We start from the raw sequence: 19,174 nt of genomic DNA, 5'->3' as shown, positions 1-19,174 counted from the left end.
AATTACTTTTTTTGGGGCCTCTACAGGCGGCCTGTTATCTTGGCTGCCCATGTTTGTGTTTTGTACTGAGATGTGAGTTTCTGGACTTAAAACGTTTGAAGTGTTTCTTAGCTTAGATCTGGTCTTTTTATTGAGTGTGTGTTTGGTCTTTGGTTGCTGTTTCCCACTCTGGCTTCTAGCCAAGGGTGATGGCTGTGGGGTCCATGGTAGAGGGTGCTTCTGTGGGTCAGCAGGTGTCACAAAGGAATGGAGATGAGCTAGAAGGAAAGTCTGAGGGGTGATGGGAAGGAACCAGGAGGATGTGGGGTCTGCACCAGGAAGTATAGTCTACAGGGATTAGTTAGAAAATTTTGTTCCAGACCAGAAGTGTATCCAGGCAGGTGTGTATACCATACAACAGCAAGAGCAGTAAAGCCCAGTTAATGACCTCATATTTCAAAAATAGAAGGCGATTATGTACTCCAAGTTACAGTAAGAAAAGCTTTCAGAGTGGTAGTGTTAGCCTTTAACGCCAGCACTTGGGAGGCAGAAGCAAGCAGATCTCTGAGTTTGAGGTTAGTCCAGTCTACAGAGCAAGTTCCAGGACATCAGAATTATACAGAGTCTTGAAACACAACAAAGACAGAAAAGAAAAGTCATGGAAATAATACCAAAACAATCATAAAAGTTAAGAAAATACTGTTATCAAGTTGGGTGGTAGTGGCACATGCCTTTAATCCCAGCACTTGTGAGGTGGAGGCTGGCAGATCGCTGTAAGTTTGAGGCCAGCCTGGTCTATAGAGTGAGTTCCAGAAAAGTCAAGGCTACACAGAAAAACCAAGTCTCAAAAAAAAGGGGGGAGGGAGGAAGGAAGAAAAAGAAAGAAAGAAAATACTGATATCAAAGTACAAACAATTTCCAGGTTAAAATATATTTAAAATAAAAAAAACAACAAGAACACAGAAGTGAGGATGATTTTCCTGTCTGACTCAAGGGTTTTGGTCTTTGTATTTATTGTGTTGGTTATATTGACATCCAGTAGAATTTCTTACTATATCTGAGGACATCTTGTTCTGGCTTCATGGGGTAGAACTTTCCCAGGAGCATCTCGATCCTTGTCACTGAATAGTTTCAAAGTGGTGCAATATCACTGTGACTAGCTAGGGCTTGAAGATGTTTGCCATGTCCTGTGCAGCCATAACTAACGTGGGATTGAACACAGTCGGTTGCCAGGGCTCCAGGACAGCCAGGGATGCATAATGAGCTCATAAAATTGAGCTGAAGTGCAACCAGCCTGTCTGGCAGGAATAGATGTTCTAAAGAAACTTATATGCTCCTTTCTTTGGTTGTCAAACCATTAAAATGTGGACCTCTAAGAAATTAGAATTTCCCCAGGAATCTTCTGCTGGAGGAAAATATAGAAATGCTAATGGCAGCCAGATGAAGGAATTTGTCACCAAGAGAAAGATTGACAACTTGTCTGATGACCTCTCAGGAGGTAAGACTGGAGCTAAGACTGTGGCTGGAGGACCACACCCTGGCCAGACTACATGTCCTGCCTTCTCCTTAAGCCTTACTACCTACATGCTGGGGTCATGAAGATGGACTGGGGTGGGGTGGGGGCCACTGTGTCTCTTTGCCCCTCTTTCCAATGTGGCCTATGTAATAAATTTTGTCTTTTTGCTTCCCACCATAAATTTGGCTCTTTTAATTGGCTAATGGAAGGTGAATGACCGAACCTGGCCTGTTGGGGCACAGGCTGTGATTATAAGTCCTGTAACAAAAGGGTTAAGATCTAGCTGAATCTACGTATCACTTATGTTTAGATCCACTTAGGATTTTTATTTTTTGAGACAGTCTCCCTACATAGTTCAGGTGGGCCTTGAACTTACGACCTGCCTCCCACCGTCTCCTTAGTGCTGGGATTTCAGGTGTGAGCCACTAAGCCTTGCTAGGTTCATCTTTTTAAATACATTTTCCCATAAGTTTGGTTTATTTCGTCTAAAAGCCTGTAGAAGGGTTGAAGCTGTTATTCAGCGGTAGATCTCTTGCTTAGTATGTACAAAGCCCTGAGTTCAATTCTCAGCACCACAAACCAACCAACCAACCAAACACACCAAAATTAAACCTAGCACTTGAGTGTACAAGGGCACAAGGCATCCTGATATTAGGAGAAGAGAGAAACTTTTCACACGAAGACAGATGTTCCACAAATAAAATCAAAACTATCAAGTGTCACTATTGTGGAAGGCCACAAGATGGCGTTGTGACTCCATGGAAAAGAGCTCCGGTTTCTGCACTTTCTGTTTTCCTTTCTTCCCACCCCTGACCTTCACCATCACCCTGAGTGTGTGGTATATGTGATGTATATAGTCATGTGTGTATACACAAGTGTTTGTGCAGGTGAACGGACATGTGTGCATATGTGTGTAAAATCCCCATGTTAAAGCCAGGTGTTTTTCTCAATTGCTTTCTATATTGACAGAGGGTCTGTCACTTGGACCCTGAGCTCCCCAACTTGAGTAGTCTAGGTAGTCAGCTTGCTCTGGGGATCCCTGGTCTCTGGTGTTCTGGAATTACAGATGGACCATCATTCCCACCCAGCAAGCTGCGGATCTGGAATCTGTTCCTCACGTTTTTGCTCAGGCTGAGAAATCTCCCTGACATTCACTGTTTTGATTTATTTTGTTTGAGACATGATCTCTGTGTGGCCCCAGCTGTCCTGGAACTCACCATGTAGACCAGGATGACCTTGAACTCACAGAGATCTGCCTACTTCTGCCTCCCGATGCTAGGATTAAGGGTTTGCACCAGGCTCTTTTTTCTTATATAGGCTAATTACTAGACTTTTTCATTGAGTGGGGAAACAGTAGAACAAAATAAGGGTACTGTTTTAACAGTGTTGTTTTTGTTTTGGGGGTTATTTTAGACGTAGTCTCACTAGGTAGCTCTGGCTGGCCTGGAACTTACAAGTTGGCTTTGGACTCAATGTTGGTCTCTTTATCACTACTCTAGGCCTTGCCATTACTTTTGTCTTTTGCCTTGTGTGGGTGCCTGGAGAGGCCAAAAGAGGGCATGAGGTTGCCTGGAGCTGGAGTTGCAGGCAGTTGTGACCACCTGATACAATATGAACGCTGGAAACTGGTCCTCCGAAAGAGCAGGCAACACTCTTAATTGCTGAGCCATCCCTGAAGCCCCTAAATAAAGGGCAGGGTGGTGCATGACATAGAAACCAAGACCAGAGGACAGCAGTTCTCTCCCTCCACCATGAGAATTCTGGGTATTGAAATTAGGGCGCCAGGCTTGGTGGCAAACTCCTTTATTGGATAAGCCACCTTAATGGCTGATATACAGCTATTTTAAATGAATTATAAAGTCTGTAGAAATAGGTAAAATCCCCAAATTGTTCATTTTTCTTTACAAAATGGTGTGTACTAGCACAGTTCAAATCACACTAGCCTGGCTGGGTATGGTGGCACACACCTTTGATCCCAGCACTTGGGAGGCAGAGGCAGGCGAATCTCTATGCCAGGCCAGCCTGGTCTACAGAGTGAGTTCCAGATAGCCAGTGAAACCCTGTCTCAAAAAAACAAAAACAAAAACAAAAACAGTAATAATAATAATAGTTACAGCTTTCCTTATTAATCCATCTTTGGTTATAGGCATGTTGGCCATGAGCTCTGTGACAGGTAATTGAAAAGGCATTACACCCTTTCGCTCCTGCAGACTGGCCAGGGATCCTGGGCCTGAGGAGTAACAGAGTGCTTCATTCCATGATTTTGCTTTTTCCTTGTGTACCTCAGACCGGATGCAAAAGAAAAGAGTGATGTGTGGATGCCAGTAGACACACACACAAAATGCATGGAGGAAAATCTGCTTCCTCCTGCCAGAGGAGAGAGACAGAAAACTTTGGACTATAACTCTTCCTGCCAAACACCACAGGAAAAAGTGTGTCTCTGACTCCCAGCTCTGTCAGCAAAGGCTGAGACCCAAATCTTCACCAGTTCTAAAGACTTGCCACATCCCACCACTAGGGTGCAGCAAAGACTTCCATCCGTGTGGCGCAGTGGGAGCCCCTTCTAGACCTACCCCAGAGAACACTCAGGAAGACAGACTTCCACCCAGTCACTGGGTACAAACACTACCTCCCCACCCAGGCTAAGGGGAGGCTGAGCGACCAGCCTGAACTTCTTGCCACCTCTACTCGGTGATAATGTTGTAGGGACCTCCTTCCTTGACACGCTAGTGGCGGAAGAGTCCTAGCATAACATTTAAATAAGGCCACAGATTTCAAAATATCCCATACTCCCAGGTTTCAACTGAAAGTCACTCATTATACTAAGACAGGGAAACAAAACAAAAGAAATAAACAAACAACAACAACAACAAAACCACCGGCATGCTTGAGGGCCTAGGTTCAATCTCCACCACAAGTGTACACACACACACACACACACACACACACACACACACACCCCTCTGAGAATCAGAAAAATCTCAATTTAAATGAAATAGACAATTTACAAAGCCAGTTCGGAGATGAAATAGATGGTAGACTTTTTTCACTGTGGTGGTTTGAATGAGAATGGTCCCCGTAGACACTTATATTGGAATACTTGGCCTCTAGTAGGTGGGACTGTTTGGGAAGGATTAGGAGGTGTGTGGATTTGTTGAAGAAGGTGTGTCACTGGGGGCTGGCTTTGAAGTTTCAGAAGCCCACACTATTCCAGTTGGTGCTCCCACTGCCTTGTGCTTACGGATCAGAGGTAAGCTCCAGAGCCATGCCTGCCTGCCCACCTCCCACCATGCTCCCTGCCAGGACGGTCATGGACTCTAACCCTCTGGAATGGTGAGACCCAATTAAATGTTTTCTTGTATAAGTTGCCTTGGTCATAGTATGTTGTCACCGCCATAGAAAAGTAACTAAGATACTTGCATATATCTTAAAATGCATAAAACAGTTAAACAGAAGCCAGGCATTTTTTTGTAGTGTATGGCTTTAACTGAAGTGACTAAGGAAATGTCACTTGTCCTGACTCCATTTTATGTCTGCTCAGGTGATTTTCAGCCCCTTAACCCATAAAGAGTCATGTCTGCCTTGGCAACACATTCAGCACCTTCCATGGCCCTGACCATGGTTCAAATGCATAACCAAAATATCTGCTGAATGTAGAGCCTAAACGATTGTCACCAGGTTCTCTGACCTACGCCTGATGTAGGTCATCATGTGATGTCATTGTGGATTTTGCCTTTTAAAAATGCTATGCCCCTAAGCTTTGGGCCTGAGAGGTTTTTTTTGTTTTTTTTTTTGTTTGTTTGTTTGTTTTGTTTTTTGTTTTTTTGTTGTTGTTGTTGTTGTTTTTTCGAGACAGGGTTTCTCTGTGTAGCTTTGCGCCTTTCCTGGGACTCACTTGGTAGCCCAGGCTGGCCTTGAACTCACAGAGATCCGCCTGGCTCTGCCTCCTGAGTGCTGGGATTAAAGGAGTGTGCCACCACCGCCTGGCTGACTTGTTGGTTTTTAAATGAAAGCGGCATAACCCTCTTACCAGTTATATGTATGTATATTTCAGAGAGAGAGAGAGAGAGAGAGAGAGAGAGAGAGAGAGAGAGAGAGAGAGATTATGGAGGGAACTTAGACACTAGCAGTACCTTCTCTGTTTTCTAATTTTTTCTTAGGAGAACACTTAGGCTGAGGTTTCACAAGCCCTTCAGGTTTTGGTCTCTTCTTTCCTATGCTATAAATGAACCCAAGGCATGCCAGGGATTTTGTTTTCCACCCTTTCTCCCGGCGGGCCTGAGAGTTTGTCTGAGGCTCTACCTGCTTGTGGTCACTGGCCAATAGGACTCTGGTTTGGTCTTATATGTATGGTGGCCTGTAGCTTTTTCACATGAACTACAACATGCCCCCAGCACCCTTCAGAGAAGGCTGAGGCTGAAGGAGGCCAGCTTGGGCTATAGAATGAAACTTGTTTTGAGATATCTCCCACCAAAATCAAATAAAATAAAAGCTATACTATAAGACAGCATTCAATATATATATATGTGTGTGTGTGTGTGTGTGTGTGTGTATGTGTGTGTGTATGTGTGTGTGTGTGCATGCATGCCATAACCAGTGAGCATGTGGCAATCAGAGGACAACTTGTGGGAGATGGCTTTCTCCTCCCACCATGTGGGTTCCATGAATCAAACTCAAGATCTGAGCCTGGGAGGCAGGTACCTTTACCTGCAGAGCCATCTGGATGGCTCCTAACACAGTATTCTTAGAACTACTAAGTCTACATGTAAGCAAATACTAAAGCAGGAGCTCCATAAAAAGACTTTAAGAACCCAGTCTGAGCCTCAGAATGAAAAGTCAGTTGAATCATTTGATTACATTTGTTTCTTTATTATTCATATTTATAATGTCTCAAGCTCTCAGAAAAATTCGACAGTAGAAATAATTACCCATCATCAGAAGTAAAGATTACTTTCATGCACTGTATATTGCCTGACTTTTTAAAAAAAAAAAAAATATTTATTATATATAGTGTTCTGCCTGCATGTACACCTGAATGCCAGAAGAGGGTGCTATATCTCATTACAAATGGTTGTGAGCCACCTTGTGGTTGCTGAGAATCGAACTCAGATCTCTGGAAGATCAGCCAGTGTTCTTAAAGGCTGAGCCATCTCTCCAGCCCCCAAAGCCACTTTATAATAAAGACAAATGAGGTTCATTCCTATTCATGATTAAACCTATTTTTTCAAAGACTGGGCTATGCCCCACCTGTAACCGTAACTACAAATGGTTCTGTACTGCCTGTTCCAGGAATGGCAATCATGTCTTTGTTTGAAAAAGTTGTTTGTGGCCGGGCGGTGGTGGCGCACGCCTTTAATCCCAGCACTCGGGAGGCAGAGCCAGGCGGATCTCTGTGAGTTCGAGGCCAGCCTGGTCTCCAAAGCGAGTTCCAGGAAAGGCGCAAAGCTACACAGAGAAACCCTGTCTCGAAAAAACAAAAAACAAACAAACAAACAAAAAAAGTTGTTTGTAACTGTCTTGCAAACCTACCTTTGTTTCAAAGGGTTATATGAGCATCTTTTGACCTTACCTTTGTTTCAGGAGGGACTAACTTGTTATGCTTATGTCTTGCTCCTGTAATCCCACCTATTTTGTCTGCCAAATCCCCCATTTGGAAACCCCCACTCTTGAGCTATAAAAGCCTTGTCTTCCTCACAGCCCACAATGACCCTTGAACCCTGCCTTAGGGGGAGGCAGCCCTGTAGGTGAATTTTCCAAAAAGCTGGCTTTAACTGTTTGCTTTAGTTAATGTGGCCATGATGTTTGTGTCTGTGGTCTTTCTCTTCCTATCTTTGGGATTAATTAACATACTCTTAACAGCTGAGCCATCTGTCCAGTCCAAACCCGAATCTTAGTCCTACCTACGTTCCTAATTTGTTTTCCTGTGCATACTAGCCACTCTAGTTTTTTTGATTCCTGTGACTTAATCTTGTTCCAGCCTCCGAGCTTTGCCTTTTCCTGGTCCTTTTTTTCTTTCTGGAGGCTTTCTCCCCCAACATCCCCAGACCAGCGTGGCCCTCATCCTTTTAGGTTTAGTGATGAGACCTTTATTTTAGGTTGCCCAGTCCTTCTCTACCGGTCTGAACATTTTTGCTAATAATACCATTTTAAGTTACAGCCACAATGCTTTTTCCTACTGGAAAAGAAGCTATGTGGGGACAGGGATCTTCAGTACCTAAAATGCCTTCGCAAGGAAATGAATGCGTGAAATGAATGAATATACCTGTGGGCCCTTTCTTGGGGCTCACTCTGGCGTAGCAATATAAATGAGTCAGTCGAGCGAACAGCGGTCTTAATCTGTCCAAAACTTGGTGCCACGAATCTGCAGAGTCTGGGCTAGGGACAAACCGGGAGAACCAGCTTCAAAACCCTAGTAGCCCTGCTCTCGGTGCGCAACTGCGGCTGCGCGGAGCGTGTGGCGGGCGGGGCCGAGCCGCTTCCGGAAGGGTCCGGAGCCAGCGAGACGTCGGTCCTCCTGGTGGGCTAGAGCGGCGCCACCGCCGGGCGCCCGCGGCCATGGAGGACGAGAAGAGCTATTCGGACATCTGCGGCGGGCGCCTGGCCCTGCGGCGCCGCTACTACTCGCCGTACTGCCGCGAGTTCGGCCTCAGCTCGGCTCGGCTATCGCTGCGCTCGCTCACCGCGGTCACCTGCGCCGTGTGGCTGACGGCCTACGGACTCTTCACCCTGTGCGAGGTAAAGGCCGGCGCTCGGCCCTCGCAGGCGGCCGGCTTTAAAAGGTCTCGGGGCTCACCCGTGGACCCGGGCCGGAGTGGGGGGACTCCCTGGATCCGGGACGCCGTCCCGGGGCTGGACTGTTCTCCCCACGTTCTCCCTCGGTGGGTGGCTGCCCTGCCCATCCCCAGAGCGCACCTCCTCCGAGAACTGTCAGCGCGTGCTCCTCCTCCATCACTCCTCAGTGCCCCTGATACCCAGCTTAGCACTGGATTCCAGAAAAGTGCTTTTGGCCCGCACAGCTGTGCACGTGTGTCTACGGAAGGAGCGCTCTGTTTCTTCCTAATCTCTGCGTTTCAAAGCCATGTAAACTACCTCCCCTCTCCCAACCCTTCCCCGATTTAAGTGCACTCTCTAAAGAATGGCCAGACTTAAGACATGCGTGTTTCCTGTGCTCGGTTTCTGGACTTTCTAGTGTTTTGTTTTTTTTTTTTTTTTTCTGAGCTTCATTTTTCACATGTCTAAAATGGCATTAATGTTTCATAATATTGTGAAGGTCAAATGCTGTGAGTTTGTGACAGTTCTCAAGTAAAAAGAATCTTCCAATTGGCCCTTGCTCAGGATGAGTTCTAGTTCCCTGTACAATGCCTTGAAATGAATATATTATTCCAGGTGTAGTCTCGCCAGAGCTAAGTACACCAGAACTGTCTATTGTTTGTTCTGTAATTTGCGTATTGTTTTTATTAGAACATCCATTCGCTTTTTTTTTCTTTCTTTTTTTTTTTTTTTTTTTTTTTTTTTTTTAGGGTCTCAGTATACGTAGTACTTAGGCTGGCCTGAAACTGGATTATAGGCCAAGCTATGTAGAGCCTGCTTCCGCTTCCCTAGTTTTGGGATCAAGGTTGTATTTTATCACACCTGGCCCATTAGCTTTTATACCATCGAAGCATATAGCAGAGCATAATAATTTACATAGAAATAGATGAAATTAAGACCACTAATTTAGGGCCATGGGGATGGCTCAGCAGGTAAGGGCTTCTGCTGCCTCCCTGATGACCTTAGTTGAAGCCCCAGAACCCACATGATGGAAGGAAAGAACCGATTCCCAAAAATTGTCCTCTGACTTCCACACAATAAATACATGGTATGCTGGGTGTGGTGGTGCACACCTTTAATCCCAGCACTAGAGAAGCAGAGGCAGGAGCATCTCTGTGAGTTCGAGGCCAGCCTGATCTACATCAGTCTACACCCCTAGCTCCAGAACAACCAGGGCTACACAGTGAGACCCTGTCTCAAACAAAACAAAACATATAAATAAATAGTATATTTTAAAGACCCTAATTTGTTTCTAAAAGTTTTTTCACAGGTCAGTTGAAGTTATTAAGTTGACCTAACCCTCCCCCCAAATTTATAATATAGTTGAATTTTTATTCTTTTTTTGGGAGGGGGAGGGGTGTAGATGGAGTTTCTCTGTGTCCTGGCAGTCCCTCCCAAATAACCACACAGAGACTTAATTATAAATGTTTGGCCGATAGCTTAGGCTCATCTCCAACCAGCTCTTACAATTTAAATCAACCTATTTCTATTCATCTATGTGCTGCCCCAGGCTTGTTTACCTCATCTGTGAACTTCCCATGTTGCTTCTGCTTCTGGCCCTGGACTCCTCAGACTCCGCCTTTCTTCTTCCCAGCATTCTCTCTGCCCCAAAAATCCTGCCTAGCTATGGGCCAATCAGCTCTTTATTAACAATGAGAGCAACACATTTTCACAGTGTGCAGAAGGATTATTCCACAGCAGAGGGGCATTAGTGTCTCACCATGTAACCCTGGCAGGTTTGAACTCATTATGTAGACAAGACTGGCCTCAAACTCACAGACATTCACCTGCCTCTTTCTCCCTAGTGCTGATGTTAAGGGGATCCATCATCATGCCCAGTTGAATTTCTAATGCTAGCCTAAGTTCCAGATACCTATGCAGTTATCTGAAAGGAGGAACAGATGTTTATTAAATGCCCAGCATGCCAGCTCTTTTGCTCAATTTCTTACTTCAACCGTAGAAGAAAACAGAGGTTCAGAAAGAGTAATAAAAGAGTAATAGTCTTGATATTGGCAAAGTGGCAGATCTGGGCTTCAAAACTAGAGCTGCTTGACTTTGAAATCCCTTCCCACTGTACTTTAGTCTAACAGATCTCAGGCAGTTATGTTTGTTATTTGTTGGTTTGTTTTGAGACACAGGGCCTTGTTATGTAGCCTAGGCTGTCCTCAAACTCTCCATCCTCCTGTCTCAGCCCCTGTCAAGTGCTGGAATTACAGATGTGTATACCACCCCCAGCTCAAAGTTGGTTATGCCAGCTCCCTACTGTACTCATCTCTCTCATGCACGTTTACCCTAATGTCCCCCAAGTGCAGAAGTCATACATGCTCCCTTACATCCAACACTTCCCCGGGGCTCTGTGTGTCAAAATTTCAGATCTTTGCTGCTATTCAAAATCGTTCATGAAGGTAATGAATATCTGCAGTGAAAAGAACTCTCAAAGGAGACATTCAAACATGTGGCTTACCCCTGACTCAAATGAATAGTGCATTGTTAGAATTTACCCAGAAAAATGGACTTTGAGGGATTATCTGAACAGCTGAGTGGGTGGAATTTCCTAAGCATTTACTGTTCTTCATCCTGTCATGCTCCTTGCTTTCAAATTCACAGTTCTGTGAACATTATTCCAATCTGCGGGGCTTCAGTCCTTCAGCAAAGTGTACCCATTCAGTGTGGACTACCTTCTCTGCACTCATGAGGTCCTGCTCACTTGGAAGTCTTCATGGAACAGTCCTGTGTGCTTCCATCTCTCTCTGTCTGTCCCTCTCTTTTTCCTTCTCTGTCCTTTTATGCCCCTCCAGCCCTCTCTCTCCCTCTGCCCCTTCTCCTTTTCCACTCCCTTCTTTTGACACTTACAATCAGTAACACAGTATTCTAGACTCTTTTGTGTTTCAACCTTGCATCTAATAAACCTGTAGAGGGCTCGGTTTTATCTTGCCTTTCTTCCATAATGCTTATTCAATTTGGACTGTTTACAAGACACTGCCCTACACCTGGAAGTTAATTACTTGAAACTAGATGTTTCTGGGTCATCAGAGGCCTAGCTCTAACTCCTATTTATCAGCCAAAAATAACTATCTGAACAGAAGTCAGCAAGCCTTTTCTTTAAAAGGCCAAATTAATATTTTAGGCTTTGTAGGTCTCTGTCCCATATTCTTTTTGTCTTTATTATTTAAATTTTATGTGTATGGGTGTTTTGCCTGTATGTTTGTGTACCACATATGTGCCTGGTGCCTGAGGGGGTCAGAAGAGGGTGTCAGATCCCCTGGAACTGGAATAACAGACAGTTGTGAGCTACTGTGTGAGTGCTGGAGATTGTGGAAGAGCAGCTAGTGGAGAGCTGTCTCTCCAGCCTGTTTTTTGTTCTCTGTTGTTGTTTGTTTTTTAGGGACAGAGTCTCACTGTGTAGCCTTCTTTGGCTTCAAACGCACAGATCTGCCTGTCTTAGCCTCCGGAACGCTAGGACTAAAGGAGTGCACCACCATGCCTGGCTGGGTTTTGTTTTATTTTGAGACAAGGTCTCACTATGCAGCTTTGGCTGGCCTGGAATAAAGATCCATCTGCCTCTATCTCCCCAGTACTGGTATTAAAAGCATGCACCATCATACTTGTCCAGTTAGCATTATTGCGGAAGGTATATTGCAGAATGCTACAGTTTAGATTTGCTATATCCTCCTAAGTCTCTTGTTAAAAAAACAGAAACAAACCAACAACAAAACAAAATGTGGAAATCTTAAGAGATGGGGCCTGTGGAGGGTATTTAGTCACTGGGGTTTGCTCCAAAGGACATTGTGATCTGATACAGTGCATGTGATGACCTCTCTTACTCAGCACAATTCCTGACTGACAGAGCAGTCCAAGCCCATTAAAGACAGATGCTGAGGTTGTAGACTACTTAGAATCTGAGTCTGATTAGAGTCAAGCTAAAGGGGGCTCATGGGTACAAAGAGCAAGACACTTCCTGGCTTCTTTTTTTTTTTTTGGTTTTTCGAGACAGGGTTTCTCTGTGTAGCTTTGCGCCTTTCCTGGGACTCACTTGGTAGCCCAGGCTGGCCTCGAACTCATAGAGATCCACCTGCCTCTGCCTCCCGAGTGCTGGGATTAAAGGCGTGCGCCACCACCGCCCAGCACTTCCTGGCTTCTTGAATGTGGTCCAGAGTTACTGAATTTTACTGACTCTAGGTGTGCTGGTTAGTTTTTAATGTCAACAACAGAAACTCGAGTCATTTTGGGAGAGGAAACTTCACTTGAGAAAATGCCCCTACCAGATTGGCCCATGGGAAGCCTGTGGTACATTTTTTCTTGATTGATGATTGATGTGCATGGACCCGTCTCACAGGGGTAACCTTGGCTGGGTGGTCCTGAGTTATATAAGGCAGGCTGAGCAAGCCATGGGGAGCAAGCGAGTAAGCAGCACTCCTTCATGGCCCTGCATCAGCTCCTGCCTCCAGGCTCCTGCCCTGTTTGAGTTCTTGTTCCTTGGCTCCTCTCACACAGATGCCCCCAGTGTACTCTCAGTCCTCAGCCTGGCTGTCTTTGTGGAAGAGTGTACCCACCAGAAACCACTAACCTTCTAATAAATCTCTGCACCAGTTAAGTCCTGCCTTATAGGCTATTCCTGGATGCTTTCATCTTAATGCCCTCTGCACCTCCCCAGCACCGCTTACTTACCTTTCTCTATTTTTCTACTCATCTTTTAAAAAATATAATTAATAAATTGGCCTCTTCCGTAGACTCTGACTACCACATCTCATTGGCCAGGGTTGCAACATGTGTCCACTTGTAAACCAATCAAAATTTATTCCAAAATTAGGAAAAAATGTAAGTGGCTATTTATCATTCAGGGGTTAGCATCTGCTCCTGTGCTGAGCACTTCACAGTTGCTGTCTGCAGTTTTGTGCCATATGTTTTGCAGGGGGAATGTGAGAGGGAAAGCTCTGGGTCCTTAAGTTGTAATTTTGGGAAGATTTTCTGAGATACATGAGATGGCAGATGTTTTGCTGGGAGCTTCCCAGACCTATTCATTAGTAGTCTGGATCCTTTTCATTCTACGTGCTGTTCAAACAATTCAGGAGCTCAAGAGAAAGTGATTTCCCCTTCATGCATTTTCCCTCATCTATTCACCTCACAGCATAGTGACCAGAGCAAAGGCCTTCTCCCCCATTGTCCGTTTGACACGCTGTGTGGCGTAAATACTTGCATAGGAGCATTTGGTAATCTTCCTGCCTGTCTGGCTCTCTTTTCAGAATAGCATGATCCTCTCTGCTGCCATCTTCATCACCATCATAGGCCTGCTTGGTTACCTCCACTTTGTGAAGATTGATCAGGAGACTCTATTAATCATCGATTCACTTGGCATCCAGATGACTTCATCCTATGCTTCAGGCAAAGAAAGTACCACCTTCATAGAGATGGACAAGGTCAAGGATGTTATCATCAATGAGGCTATTTACATGGTAAGTGTTTAGGTGGTAGCTCTGGGCTCTCCAGAGGAGGCAGTCAGCTCATGGAGTGTGCTGGGATCTAAACTGGTGTACATAGCAAGTTCCAGGCTAGCCAGGGATACATAGTAAGACCCTGTCTCAGTAAAAAACAAAACAAAAAGATTTTTTTATATATAAAATAAAAATAAAGAATGAAAATAAACTTTTTTCTACTTCAGAAGTTGTCAAATATTTCACTACTTAGATAATTTGTGAAAAGGATTTTAGTCTTCCCTTGAAGAAAAAAGAAACAAGGCGAGTTTCACTGAGCCCTCTGTCTGGTGTCTTTTCTTACAGCAGAAGGTGATTTACTACCTCTGCATTTTATTGAAGGATCCAGCAAAGCCACAGGAGATATCCCAAGTAGTTCCTGTCTTCCAGGTGAGTGCAATATTCTTCCTTTCTCCTGTGAAATCCTTTTTCTCTGTCTGCTCACCCATGCCCCTTTTGTTCAGTTGGACTTGACTTTCTGTTGTCAGAGTACTGGAGATGAGTAAAAGTTAGGATCTTTTTGGATCTCAGGAGCCCCCTCTTTGATGAGGATACACTTTAAAAAATATTAGTAAGTCATAAAAATTTTAGAGAAGACTATTATCAATCATATAACCACTTCTGCTTACAAATCACATTCTTCTACTCTGTCTGTCAATCTACCATTGTATGATTTTACATTGATATTAGCGAGGTTGAGATATTTTATCTATATCTGTCTGTCTGTCTGTGTTTTCTATCACAGCCAGTATACTTATTTTAAAAGATTATGTTCTATTCTATTATCTTGTTTATTTAACTATTTTATTGCTAGGTTTAAATAATGTCTAGATTATCTTTTCTTTTGATTTTACAATAAAAGTGACTGGTGGCACAAGCCTGTAATCTTCTTGGTTTTAAACTGTCAGTTTCCTCCAGCTGAGTAGAACCTAGAAATCAGTTATACATTTGTAATAACTTTGTGCTGTTTGAATAGTAAACATTTATTAAATAGACTTTCTACATATAATTTTCCTATTCTGTGCCTTGTCTTTTAATTTTAGTTATGTTACATTTTATAATACAAAATCTTTTCAGAATGTACATAGTAAACTGCCCATATTGTCTCTGAGGTGTATTTCACAACTTGTAACACTTTTTGAGATAGTCTGTCTCACCGTCATATAATTTTGTCAGGCTAAAAGCTGTATTTTGCACGCCTATAATCCTAGCATTTGGGAGGCAGAGGCAGGCAGATCTCTGAGTTTGAGGCCATCTTGGTCTACATAGTGAGTTCCAGAACAGCCAAGATACACAGAGAGACCCTGTCTCAAAACAAAACAAAAAAAGCTGTCTTTTTATTTCCCACGAAGGCCAGATTTGGGGACTTCCCAGCAAAGTGCTCGGAGGCTTGACCTTGTGTCTCTTAGCTCACTGTGGTACCATGGTGTATGTGGGAGATGGAGGCTGAGGTGGGTTCTTCTTCTATTCTCCTTGACTCTGCATTTCTCCCCTTTGGAATTCAGAGTGCCAAGCCCCGGTTGGACTGCTTGATTGAAGTATACAGGAGCTGCCAGGAGATTCTGGCACACCAGAAAGCCACATCAACAAGCCCATGAATCTCAGCATTCAGAGACCACTGTTGTCTTTATGGGAGAGGACTCCTAAACCATAGTGGCTGGTTTATTTTCTGTACTGTAAAAACCATTAGTGGACACAGTCCTGGGACTCAAAATGGATGAGTAGACCTCAGCCATAGAGGAGGCAGCTGGAACTTGACTCAGTATTTTGATGTCTCATAAAGTTACCCTGCTGGGCAGTGGTGACACACACCTTTAATCCCAGCACTCGGGAGGCAGAGCCAGGCGGATCTCTGTGAGTTAGAGGCCAGCCTGGTCTACAGAGTGAGTTCCAGAATAGGCTCCAAAGCTACACGGAGAAACCCTGTCTTGAAAATTCAAAAATAAATAAAGAAATAAAGTTACCCTTATAGGTTTTATCTACATTACTAATCAAGGGGAGACCTTAAGGATTTTGACACTAGGCCAGGGATAGTGGCACATGCCTTTAACCCCAGGATTCAAGAGACAGAAGCAGGTGATTTCAAGTTTGAGGCCATCCAGGGCTACATAGTGAGGACTGTTCCCCTGCACCCCCCCAAAGATAATATACAGGAAGAGCACTCGGTGAAATTTCTAAGCACATTCATATTTGTGTTAAAAATCTATGGACTATTGAGAGTGGTACCAGATTCTACAAGAAAAGAATAATTTCCATCTGCATGAACTCTTGTCTAAAAGCTAGGGAAAAAAAATAAGTCACATTTTCTTATGTATGAATTAGCAGGAGTAAAATGCTTTACAGGGCTAGCCTCTGTCCACCTAGCTCCTATGATCTGTGCAGGATGATTCTTAATCCATGGCTTAGCGAGGGGTGGTGTGGATGCCAGTAATCCCAGCACCCAGGAGGTGTCAATAGGAGGATTGAAAGTTTGAGGCCAGCCTGGGCTCCATGGTGAGGCACTGTCTCAAATTCTAAAATAAATAAATATCCAAAACACATAGTAGTTGCCTGTTTCACTGACAGCTTTTTATTGACAAGAATACATAGCATTTCAGCCATGGGTGTCAAGCATATTAGTACCTTCCTGTTACTTGGTATTTTCTATTGCTTCAAAAGCTGCTTTGGCCAAGAGGGCTTAGATGAGAGAGATTTCATGTTGGTTCCCAGACATGGGACTGTCATGTTAAAGGATAAAGAAGGCAGTTTCTTAGATTCCTAGAGCTCAGGAAGGAGAAGAGGAGCTGGGCTAGGTGGTGCACACCTTTAATCCCAGCACTCGGGAGGCAGGTGGAGCTCTGAGTTCAAGGCCAGCCTGGTCTACATAGTGAGTTCCAGGACAGCCAGGACTTCCTAGTGAGACCCTGTCTTCAAAAGGAAGGGAAGGAATGAGAAGAGGAAGAAAATTTAAAGAGAGAGAAAAGGAGGCAGCTAATCTGACCTCCAAGTCTAGTGCAAACAGTTCCATTCTTTGGAACTCTATTCACAAAAGCAATTCGAGAGTAGATCACATCCTTTTTGGCTTTCAGGGCCACTTGGGATGTGGCCCACTGGAACTTCACTCTGCCTTTCACACTGGCCTTGAAGGAGTGGTCCAGGACCTATAGTGATGTGGCTTGAGGTAGACCTGTGTCGACTAGAACCCCAGTTCTAGTTGGGGCTGGAACAGACATGGCTGCCTGCCTTGCAAGTCAGGCTTGTTTAGGCTTTTTAAAGTCCTTGTCAGTTCAAAGGATGAGAAAAGGAAGATTACAGCAGCTGAGGCATCTGGACAAAGTAATTTGGGCTTTGCAGTTTTTTGTAGTGTATGTCACACACACTGTTGGGTTAAAGGCTTATTTCCTGGGGGCTGATCCCATCTCCTCATCCATGTTACTGGGAGATGATAGAACTGCCTTAGAGCTGCACAATAAACTTAGTTTTTTTTTCATATGTTGGAAAATCAAAGTATGAACTTTTGGTTTTTATTTTATTTTTTTTGGGAGAAGGTGGAGATAAAGGTCATCTTCATCAAAATCAATTAGAAAGTCTGAGTTGAGAGGGATTATGATGTTCTCAGGAAGACAGAAGTTGAAAGAAACTTTCTACTTCACATATTACTAGGGCAAATATTATATACATGTTCTGTGCTTCCAACTAATTTCCAGAAGGTATCTACCAGAAGTGTTGGTGAGCAGTCCGGCCTTCCGGGAATGGAGGGGTCTTTAGTGTTCCCGGTGTGTTGTCTCCTGGCCTCGTAGAGCAGCAACAAGCAAAACTCACATGCTTGGTCTTTCAGAGGATGGGGGATAATGACTACCTCGTCCTTCAGTAGTGAGCACAGCCTTCACTCATCCCTGTCGGGCCTAAAATGACACAGGGAGGTGCAGCCTGGTTCTGTCCCTCCTGTGCTAGTCCAGTGTGAGAGAAAAGGCTTGACTCTTAACAGGAATAGTGTGCTGTCCTGGGAAGATTAGAGCTGCTGCCCCCTGCCCCCAGTAGGGGGATAGCAAATGCCTCCTCACCAGGAGGGGGAAGCTTGTCATTTTTTCTCTAGTTCTGCCAGTATTTCCATTTAGGAAAGTTGTCCAGTTTTAGAGATTTGTAGGCATCTGCCAAAGTTTAGGTGAGTTAGGAATTTTAGTCCTATTTTGTTCAGGGATGTTCGGGAAAGTTCAAGTATAAGCCCCCACATAAGGACCACGTATAATATAAAAAGAGAGCTTCCCTGAGTATCAGTGCAGAAGCCCCAAATACAGTACCACTGCCCTGGTAACTATGGGCCATCCCTGTCTCAATCTAGAATCAGGTAGCATCCAGAGTCAGTATTCTTGTAAAAGAAGTAAGTGGTTTTGATGTTGGGTCTGGATTTTAAAATGTTGAGCCTTAAAAGCTAAGGCACCTAAAGGGTACAAAGGTTTCAAGGACCCTGAAATCTACATTTCACAGAACAGTCTGGGGAGGGGTCATTAGACCCATCACAGTAGTAGTATGCTCCAGGATAGAAATCTAACCCCAGAGGCACCAGTGGTGACAAGGGTGGGGGGAACGTTCACAGCAAAGCTGGCCCCTTAGTGCAGGAAACAGAAGGGAAGAACTGTCCATCCAGGTCTCGGGGCTGGCGGGCTACAGGCAGCCTGGTGGGTAGGTTCACAGTTGCAGAACAGTGGTTCATGTAGCTGGCCATCATGAAGGTAGTTTCTGTGATCTGAGGACAGAGAAATGAAGAAATGGAACTAGCCTTGTTTTGAACGCTGATTTTCTCACTGGCTATAACATTGGGTACACATAGCCTTCCTGGGCTCTGCTTTCTCTCTTAAACTGCTCACTCGGGAGAAAAGCCCCAAAGAGACTGCTGTGATGTTTAGAGGCCCAGTAAAATGTACCTCTGTTGGCCTAGAGAGTCTCTGAGATGCACAATACCCTCCTGAAGAAAGGAGGGACAGCAGCCAATGGCTGAAGCAGGTAGTTCCCAGCAGGTGCCAGCTCAGTAGTGAGATGCTACTCCACCTGAACCCTTTGGCATGCTGCTCACACACCAAGGCCAACGATTGTGTGTGGGGCAGAGCCTGTCCAGAGCTTCCTCTCTAAGCACCAAGCTCACCACATCACACCAGGCCAGAGTAAATTGTAGGAGCAGCTGTCAGACCCACCTTGGGAGCAGGCATTCGGAAGATCAACTTGTCAATGTGGCTTTTTCCAGAGCTCTGGTCTGGAATGGATCTAATCACAAGCATGAAGTCATCCCTGCAGCCACCAAACGTTGTCACTGAAGAGTAGGGATAAGTGATGTGCACTTGCTGTGGAGAGGAGCCAAATGAGTTCAGGGGAAACTCCATACCTGTTTCTTCTAGACACAGGGAGCCTTTACCAGGAAAGG

General features: G+C 44.5%; 2 protein-coding genes across 3 annotated transcripts in view; one reads left to right on the top strand and one right to left on the bottom strand.

Moving 5' to 3' along the window:
* Positions 1-7,970: 7,970 nt before the first annotated feature.
* Pigh (phosphatidylinositol glycan anchor biosynthesis class H) lies at positions 7,971-16,316 on the top strand. Of its 2 annotated transcripts, none has more exons than XM_059278904.1 (4): positions 7,971-8,230; positions 13,549-13,758; positions 14,086-14,166; positions 15,282-16,316. In XM_059278904.1, exons 1-4 carry the CDS (start codon positions 8,051-8,053, stop codon positions 15,372-15,374), a joined length of 564 nt encoding a protein of 187 aa, XP_059134887.1. In that variant the 5' UTR covers positions 7,971-8,050; the 3' UTR covers positions 15,375-16,316. The 2 variants fall into 2 exon arrangements, with proteins under 2 accessions (XP_059134887.1, XP_059134886.1); XM_059278903.1 differs by having other exon boundaries at positions 7,979-8,230; positions 14,083-14,166.
* A 652-nt stretch (positions 16,317-16,968) lies between these two features.
* The window catches only part of Plekhh1 (pleckstrin homology, MyTH4 and FERM domain containing H1), a 50,739-nt gene continuing 48,533 nt past the window's right edge, over positions 16,969-19,174 (bottom strand). The window contains exons 28-29 of the mRNA XM_059278902.1: positions 18,948-19,094; positions 16,969-18,502 (exon numbers count right to left, since the gene is read on the bottom strand). Coding sequence (XP_059134885.1) covers positions 18,347-18,502; positions 18,948-19,094 — 303 coding nt within the window. The 3' untranslated portion in view covers positions 16,969-18,346. The remainder of the gene's footprint in view (positions 18,503-18,947; positions 19,095-19,174) is intronic.

Source organism: Peromyscus eremicus, chromosome 14 (assembly GCF_949786415.1).
Source record: "Peromyscus eremicus chromosome 14, PerEre_H2_v1, whole genome shotgun sequence".
In the NCBI taxonomy this organism is placed as follows: Eukaryota; Metazoa; Chordata; class Mammalia; order Rodentia; family Cricetidae; genus Peromyscus; species Peromyscus eremicus.
Note: the sequence above shows the minus strand (reverse complement) of the source record. Positions and strands in the feature narration are given on the sequence as shown.

Bases quoted from the DNA above. Each gene is read 5' to 3' on its own strand.
- Pigh (XM_059278903.1), top strand. From the start codon at position 8,051: ATGGAGGACGAGAAGAGCTATTCGGACATCTGCGGCGGGCGCCTGGCC. The intron at 8,231-13,548 runs GTAAAGGCCGGC...CTCTCTTTTCAG, and splicing joins GACTCTTCACCCTGTGCGAG to AATAGCATGATCCTCTCTGC. The intron at 13,759-14,082 runs GTAAGTGTTTAG...CTTTTCTTACAG, and splicing joins TCAATGAGGCTATTTACATG to CAGAAGGTGATTTACTACCT.